This window comes from Quercus suber, unplaced genomic scaffold (genome assembly GCF_002906115.3).
Source record: "Quercus suber isolate HL8 unplaced genomic scaffold, Cork oak 2.0 scaffold_464, whole genome shotgun sequence".
NCBI lineage: Eukaryota > Viridiplantae > Streptophyta > Magnoliopsida > Fagales > Fagaceae > Quercus > Quercus suber.
Genome location: NW_027069915.1, coordinates 329,835 through 339,140, shown reverse-complemented (window position 1 = coordinate 339,140; position 9,306 = coordinate 329,835). Strand labels below are relative to the sequence as shown.

At 32.8% G+C, this 9,306-nt stretch overlaps 1 protein-coding gene across 1 annotated transcript; it reads right to left on the bottom strand.

The window, feature by feature from the left end:
- Positions 1 to 890: 890 nt before the first annotated feature.
- LOC112010751 (uncharacterized) lies at positions 891 to 3,209 on the bottom strand. The gene has a single exon (XM_024043104.1). The coding sequence runs from the start codon at positions 3,207 to 3,209 to the stop codon at positions 891 to 893; it is 2,319 nt and encodes a 772-aa protein (XP_023898872.1).
- Between the last annotated feature and the right edge of the window lie 6,097 nt (positions 3,210 to 9,306).

Here is a 9,306-nt window from a genome sequence, read left to right as displayed (position 1 = left end):
TAAATTGTAGGTTGTTATTGTTAGAACAAAAAAGTAATCTTAGTGTTAGTTTTAAATTTAAATCAATAACAACTAATCATCTGTGATTTGTTGTAAAAATGTTGTAGACGTAGCATCTCTCTCTAAAAAAAATTATAGGAAAATTGGAAAGAAAAAGTATAATGACATGGACGCTGATATGGCTTACCTGGAGCGTAACAATAATAAATGCTACGCTTCACCTTTTAGACATATATATAGATTCGTTTTGCTTTTTTGTCATCCTTCGCCAAGGTGATTTAATTGGAGATATAGGGTCCATTTGGATACAACTTATTGTTGCTGAAAACTGATTGTTGCTAAAAATACTATAACAAAATAATTTTTAAATGTATCAATAGTACCGTGGGACCCATTTTTAATATTTTTCCTGAATAAAGTGGCTGTGGGTCTTATGAACAGTGCGTGAACAGTATTGGAACAGTACATAAACAGTGTTTTTTGTCCCTGCACAGTAAATTCTGTCTCCTGAACTGCATGAAAGCAAAAAAAAAAAAAAACTAAAAACGCAACTGAGAAAACGCAACGCAACAAAACTCACAATCCAAACCAATACATATAATTTCAAGCCTCCTTAGTTTACTTGCAATTTTTTCCACCCAAAAGCAACATCAAATAATACAATGCAATCGTAGATTGGATGCATCAAATTCACACAATGTTACAATCAGCTTTATTTCTCATGGATAACTGAGGATAAAGAAAGAAAAAAGCTCTGATAACAAGAGCAGTACAACAATGATGAAACAGTACTGACAGCAGGCGACTAGATCGAATGAGTTTCACATAATGGTACAATCAATTTTATTTCTGACAGATCAATTAACAAGACCAACAGAACACAGATTGAACTACTTATCCACGATCAGTTTGGCCCTAGTATGGCCCTCATTGATTTGGAACTGCTCCCCGAGGCCAAAATGAGCCATGAGTAACCAAACAAAAGAAATAAGCTGCCCACCCTTACTTACTTCCTTTGCATGGGTATCTGGTCTGCAATGACTAGCGGCATATGACAACATTTCCACCCATACTTTGATGATTATCTGCCATCTCTTATGGTCGTCCAGTTTTTCCAGCTCTTTGGCCAGCATAGATGCATCAAACAGTATAGATTTGCTTCTATCTCCCTTTACATAAACGGGTTTAACTTCAGTATTCACTGCAAGGATGGCAAGACAGGCTTTTCTCTCACCTTGTTTTATACCCCTTCTGCTAAAGAAGTTTTCAGCCTCGACACAGGTATCCCGATATCTTATTTGCCCTATTCCAGTCACTGCGGACATCATATTAGGCAGCTTCACTAAAAGATATATCATGTAATCTGAGAGGAGCTTGCTGAAATGACGGTTCTCATTAATAGGTATGGTTTTTGCTTTGTCTGGTCTTTGCCGCAAGAAGAGTTCAGTAACAAAGCGCCACGACCAACAAGTATTGTCTCCTTCTTTCTCTGGTGCGTCTAAGCCTTTCCAATAGCAGAGATCAGTAGCAACGTGCCACAACAGAAGGCTCTCATCATAGGCAATATTTTGGATATAGTCCCCTGTTATTTTGGGGTCGACATCCCCTTGTATAGCATAAGCGCCTCTAGCTGAGCATATACTTTTTGTAGTTTCTGCATCTGCGGCATCTTTGGATTTCTCTGTCAACTCATCAAATATAAAACTCCATAGATTTTTAGGGAGTTTCTTTGTTGGATACAGATTTGTTTTTGGAAAGAAGAAGTCAGTTACATTGTCCCAAACACCAAAATAATCCATACTATCTATGAAACGCCTGATACGCCCTCTGTCTGCACGTGGACGTTGCTCGAGGCAATGTGCTATCAAATTAAAACTTGACACAGATTCAGACCACCTGCGAAGAATAGGTGATGTATCCAATACTTCAATTTTGTCAGGGTCTACGCACCACCTTAAACTCTTTAACGAAAGATAACTGCTGACAAACTTCGAAACGTAGTCTGGCAGTGTCTTGTTGGTATTGATAACAGCAATAGTCCAATCAGATGAAATGAGCATGATGAGAGCAATTCCATCCAGGCTCATGGCACCAAATAGCAAAGTGTAGGTGACAATGATATCAAACTTCTTGAAATCATGCTTGTCCAAGGAATAGAAGAGCCCATAGGCCACCAAAACCAAAACAATGGATATAAGCCTGAATATGTATCCGGTTAAACTATGCACAACAAGCACCTTGGTATAGAAAGCTTCATAGATGAAGTTGAGTTCTAACTCTATCAATTTAAGCGCATCTTCTGCATTTCTGTTCAGGAAAAAGTCTCGGCTTTCGTTGCGCTCACGGTAGCTGAAGATAATGTCAACGATGAGTCCCTTGAATTTTTGGAAGTAGCGGTAAGCATATGTCACCACTTCAATTTCGCTTAAATTTCCGGACTCTCTCACATTAGCTGCAAGCTTTGATTCTTTATCAGGCTCTCGTGTCATTTCTATCTTTGTTGGTAGTCCGGCATCTTTCTTTGAAGAGTATTCCTCCATGAGCTTCGCATAGTTGGGACCTGGATCAGGATCTTTAAGCAGAGATTTTCGGAACCTACCCAAGCTTGCAAGAAATAAGGCACGTGTCCGCTCAAAATATTTGATGATTCCTGCCGCAAACATCAATAATGTTGGGATAAATAGCTTGTTTTTGGGAAATGTGAGCCAGAAGACGTACAAAGTAATCGCAAGTTGGACTCCAAGGCTGAATAAGTGCCTAAGCCAGAGCTCATTATCCTCAAGGGCAAATGCAGTGATAGTGTCTGGTCCACCCAGGTGTACCAAAAGGAAGGGAGCCCAAAATGCTAAAATGTCAGCATAATTCATGGACAATGCGTCTCCCTTAACACCGCAACTAGAGACTTTTTCTTTACCGCTGGAGAAGAAGTAGTGTACACTAGTGATAAAATCTTCCTTATCACAGGGATCATTGGATTCTTTGCTACCGCTAGAGATGTGTCCAACAGCAAAGCTTGCGGCCCAGTCAGCCAGCAAGTAAGATACCCAGATGGACAAGATCACTGCTTTATTAGTCGTGCGTTTCCTGAAGGGAGCAACCAGTATCAAAATGACCTGGAGTGTCAGGCTTACGAGAATCACTACCCTCACATTCCATGTGTCCCATACGTGCTTCAAATTTGGTATAGCTAACGAAGCTAACGAAATCATAGCCTCTCTCTGCTTTTTGTTTTGTTTTGTTTTTCCCTCTCTCTCGCTTTTTTTTTTTTTTTTTTTTTTTTTTGGGTTTTTGACAGATACCTCTCACTCTCACTTTTTGTTTTGTTTTTCCCTCTCTCTCGCTTTTTTTTTTTTTTTTTTTTTTTTTTGGGTTTTTGACAGATACCTCTCACTCTCACGTTGACTATAAAAGCACAGTAATTTCACAACTGCTAACGGTGGAAAGCAGACTGCAATGGGAACATGCGTACACATGACAACTATATATATAGTGCTCGCACAACCGCGTGATGCACGAGGAGAGGATCAATAATTATTTTATAATTTCATCTATTTTTACTAAATATAAAATAGACAAATGCTAACGAGTGCTCTTAGGACACTAGTTAAGAATTCAGTTAAAAAAAAATTTTATGAGGAAAAAAAAAACAATTAATATTTTGACAGTTTTTTTTCATTTTCCATAAAAGTGATGTCAAAACTTTCTTAAAATGGATTTTTAACCAGTGCCCTAAGGACAATCGTTAGCATGACACTATAAAATATTAGGAATGAATACACTTTTTTAAAAAGAGTAGACCAATTTAATGAAATAGGTATTTTAACACTTATCAATCTTCTCGTGTTTGTCAAAAAAATAAATCTTCTCTTCTGAGTTTCTACCACTTTTCTTTTTTCCCTTCTTTAAAAGAAAAAAAAAAATTTAATTGTTAAGTAACTTTTATTTGGCTTTATTCCATGACAAAAAGTATTGCAGTTTCATTAATTTATTTTCATATATTTTGTGGGATTTAATTGTAATAGATTTAGTTTTAAGTTGTGAAGATTTGATCAAAACAATTGAAGGTCACATGAGGAACACATGCCAAAACTAAAGAGTTAATGTATTTCGCGAGTAATCTCATCACTTGACCAACTCGCAAGATGACCCGCGAGATATCTGGAATTTTAAGTGTGACTTTTATACCTTTCACTCATACTATATATACCTTCATTATCCATTAAAATTGTAAAGAGACTATTTAGAAGAAAACCCTAGATAGAGGTTTCTACAACACCCACCATTTTAGAAAGAGCTACTCATCTTTAAGTGAGAATTCCTTTGTAATCTCTTCTCCTTCCCCTCTTCCATTGTCATACCTTGAGAGGAAATTTGTACCCAAACAAAACCCACACTCATTCAAAGTGTAGAAATTTTTTTGAAGCTTGGAAAGCATTGGGTCTTTACCAAAACAGGCCAATGAGGCTTGGCAGTACAATCGGGAGGTATTGTAGGATCTGGGAAGCTAGTGAAGATAAGACTTTGAGAAGTCCGTTGGTAGCTAGAGTTTCGAGAGCTCAAGTACTTTGGATAGATTAGAGTTGAAGGGTCTTTTTAGTTATTCTTGGACTCCAACTTATTCATTAGTAGATTATTTCCGCTTGGAGGGTCGGGGAAAGGTTTTTACGTCGAGTTCTTCGATTTTCCTCTTCAATAACACATCGCCATGTTATCTTGGGTTTGCTATTCTTTTCCCTACTACCCTTTACATATTTGACTTACACTTATATGTTCATCTATGCAATTGTTGAATGCTTTGATTAATTAATTTCCTAATCAAGTATATTCCGCATTAAGTGTGTTAAGCTTAAAATTAATCAAGCCGCAATTAAAATTGAGGGTCTAAACAAGCATTAGTGTTTTACACTATTGAACTTTCATTAAAAATAAATCTTCTCTTCTAATTTTCTCCCACTTTTCTTTTTTCATTTTTTTTTAATAAAAAAAAATGTCCCACACACCAATAATTACAAGGAGGAACCCAAGATCTCATAGATATCATGAGATCTTAAGAATCATTAAGTTAACCCCTTGAAAATTTCTTTTGTCCTTTCTTCATTGTATGTAAGTATCACCTCTCTCTCTCTCTCTCTCTCTCTCTCTCTCTCTCTCTCTCTCATGGACCATATTTATTGCTCTAACTTGTATCATGGAAAGTAATGCTTTCATTGATTTTCTTCCATATAATTGAACTTTCTAAGCCTTAAATTTATTATTTTTGTGCATTTTAAATTTCTCATTCTCTAAGGAAGGTTATTATGATAATCAAAGTATATCATAAAATTGTAACATTAACTTAATCAAAATTAAAATGAATATCAAAGGAATAAGTGATTAACTTTGTATATATCAATCACTCAAACATTTGCTAGGCATATTTAAATACATAATCATACATAACTAAATACTCTATATATTTATTTAAACTTGAATTCCTACTTCCCAAAAAAAAAAAAAAAAAACTCAAACTAAAATTAGACCAAAGCCATGAGAGTGATGATTGGGTAATTAAGAAACGTAACACCAAACCAGATCAACCCAGAGAAAATGTGCAAGAATAAATAATAAATAAAAATAAATAAATAAATAAATAAAAAGAAGATCGACCAAAAGAAAGAAGAGAATTGAAAAAAGAAAGAGAATAATCTCTTTTTTGTGGGCAAAACATGGAATGAATGGGAGAGAGGTGTGTAGGGGAAGTAATTGCAAATTTATAGAAGAGAAGAAGTGACAAAGAAGAGTAAAAAAGGAAGAGAAAGGATTCAAAAAAGAGTAACGATAAGGTAGGAAATAATGGGCATAAGAAAGCCAAAACTATGAAGGAAAGGGTTTGCAATAGGTGATTAACGTGGCACACAATAGTAGATTAGAAAAATTAATTTCATATTTTCCAATTACTACAAAAGCATTAGACATAACGGCTCGTGTTAGAGCAATGCTATAGTTATTATAAATTTTACTACTAAATAAGATTTACAAATTAATATATTAACTTTTAATCACATAAAAAAAGTAATTATGAAACTTATTTATTAGATTGATGTTAAAGATAGTGCAAATTTTACTAAATTAGTGTTACAATTTTTTTAGAAGAATTAGCATTACAAATTGATTTAGCAATTTTTAAACACAAGGCAAAAAATAGTTAAAATATATATATTTATTATGTCATTCATGTCACATCTATTCAAAATTATGTTCATATCAGTTTGTATTATATTATAGTAAAACTAGTGTATAACTCGTGCATATACACAGTACAATTAAAAAAAATTAAAATTACACACATATATGGATTCAAATTATATTATCTCTCTCTTTTATTTTAATTTCTTATGGATATACACAAGTTAACGCTTTCTTTTATTCTTTTTTTTTGTTTATTGAGTTTTTGATAATTTATTTATATTAGACCCTTCGTTTTTTGCTCCTTATTAACTCACTTAGAATAATAAAATAAAATAAAACTTAAATAGGACATGTGACGCAAAATTAGACAACAATTGAAATTCAGTTTAAAACCTAATTGAATTTTTTCTCAACTTTACTTATCAATATATATATATATATATACCTATAAAAAAAAAATATATATATATATATACATATAATAGTGACATTTTCCTTTCTTTTTTCTCCTTATTTGAAAATAAACTACAAAATTTATCACATAAAGATTAGAAATTGACGTGTCAATTCTTAATTGTAAAACAAAAAATTGATGAATTTATTATGTCATTCCTTTATAGCATGGTCCGTAAGTGTGGTCCCATGAATTTTTATGGACACTCCTGATCTTCCTCGCTATGCGTGTGTTATGGGCGAACTTAGTCTTCTTCTTCTTCTTCTTCTTTTTCTTTTTCTTTTTCTTTTTCTTTTTTCCTTTTTTTTATTTATTTTTTTTATTCTAGGTGAAGACGACAGGAATTTTATTGAAATGAAGTAAAAGAGTACAACTTCTGTCCATGCATGGCTTTGGTTACAAGCTTTTCCAAATAATTGACATAACTTTAAAAGATTCCCATCTCCCTTCACTGAAAGATACCCACCACACTCCAGTAACATCTAAACAAGCTATTTGTCACAACAAATTATTAGATACACCAGAATGGATGCTGATGTGATCCTCCAACTAATAAAATGATGTCATCTATATAAATGTATGAATGAGCTTCTTAATCCGTATAAAAAATAAAAAATAAAAAATTACCAAGTGATATCACATTTGCATATACAACAGCATTTTATTAATTGAGAGATCAGAAATGACCACGTCAACAGTCCTTCTGGTAGACCTAAAAATTTCTCTTTTGTCACATACAAACAAAATCTTCATGATTAATTTTAACTTTTTAGAGAATATATGATTCTATAAAAGTTCAATTATTGACTTGTAGGGGGGAAGCAACTCTCACTAAAGATGGAAAGAATCAATTTGTGCGATTGGTAAGAAATACCAAAAGGATGTTTCCTTATTAGTAACTCACAAGGATTATTAGATGATGTCACATTTGCATAAATAACAGCATTTTATTGGTTAAAATGTCGGAAGGATCACGTCAGCAGTCCTCCTGATAAACCTAATAATTTCTCATTTGTCACAGACAAACAAAATTAACAAAATCTTAATGATTAATTTTCACTTTTTAGAGAATATATGATTCTATAAAAGTTCAGTTATTGTCTAGTAGGGGGGAAGCAACTCTCACTAAAGATGGAAAGAATCAATTTGCGTGATTAGTAAGAAATCTGATCCAACCAAAAGGATGCTTCCTTATTAGTAAGCCACAAGGGTTGTTCTTTTTTCTTTTTCTTTTTTTGAAAAAAAAAAAAAGTATTTTCCTAACTTTATACTTAGTGTAGCTCTCAATTTTCATCTTTATCTTTGAAACTAATCAATTTCACCCTATGTTTAAGAAATATGTAAATAACCTAAATTTGTTACTTTCTAAGTGAAATCCAACATAATCTTTTAAACAAATTACTAATAGTACACCACAAGAAATAGAAAAAGTTAAGGATTATATTACTCTTTATTATTATTACATTTGTTATCATTATAATTACGTTGGATTTAACTGAAAAATTAATAGATTATGGGAACTTGCTTATTTTCCATACATTAGCTTCAAAGATTAAAAAATAATAATAATAATTGTGGGGGATTGTGAATTACCTCCAAACAATAAAAAAATGGGGAAAGTAGTTGAGTTACAAGACTCTTAGTGTAACTAGGATTTGAATGCAAATGGTCCAATGATAATGATGACAATTGATTTGGGTATGGTTAATAGGTACCCTTAGAGTATTTGTTAATGAACCATTTTAAAAAAGTTTTAATACTACTTTTATTAGAAATATAAAAAATAAAAAATAAAAACTATAAAAATTAGTTGCTTTTTTTTTCTTTAAATAGTTTCTAAAAGTATTTCCTAAATGAATGCCCTTGGGGTTTAATTTACAAAATCCTTAATAACATCTTTTGTTGTGTTCAACTTTCGTAGTTCAAACCTCATCTTCCCCTTCCCCACTATCTACTTATCTCCACACCTCTCTACATATATATTTTGTTACTTTGGGTTTTTAGTAAAAAATTATCAGCACACAATGTTGTAGGTTCTATTACTACTTGAAACAAATATATATTTTCTCTTATGTAACTAAACAACATATGTAAAATAAGTTTAATGTGGATTTTCTTACAAACAAATATATTACCACATAAACCAAATCTAAAGCTACAATAATAAAAAAAGTAAAAGGAAGAACACAGCTTTGGTAATGAAGTGGAAAACCAATGAATAATCTCATCAATGAAAGAAGCACTCTGGAGGTACAATCCTATAGAAAATGCACTATAACAGAACAGTTACAATTAGCTAGATAATCTCATCAATGAAAGAAGCACTCTGGAGGTCCAATCCTATAGAAAATGCACTATAACAGAACAGTTACAATTAGCTAGAACTCACGAAACCTTAGTAGTCTATACTATCGTTAATTAGGATCACAGTTATCATTTGGGATAACGAAGCGTTTGGTTAAGTGTTTCACAATTTGGTAGATGGAGTTGCTAATGAATGTAGCTTTAGGGTTTCGAGTATAGCAGAAATAGTAAGGTGTTTATGGGTTGGAAATGGGACGTCGGATGAATGAATAAAGGAAACAATTGAAAGTAATGAATGACTACTATTAGTGGAGTCACAGCTCTCAAAGAGAAATGGGAGAACTTAAGAGGGAAAGAGAGAACATAAGAGATGTTAGGAC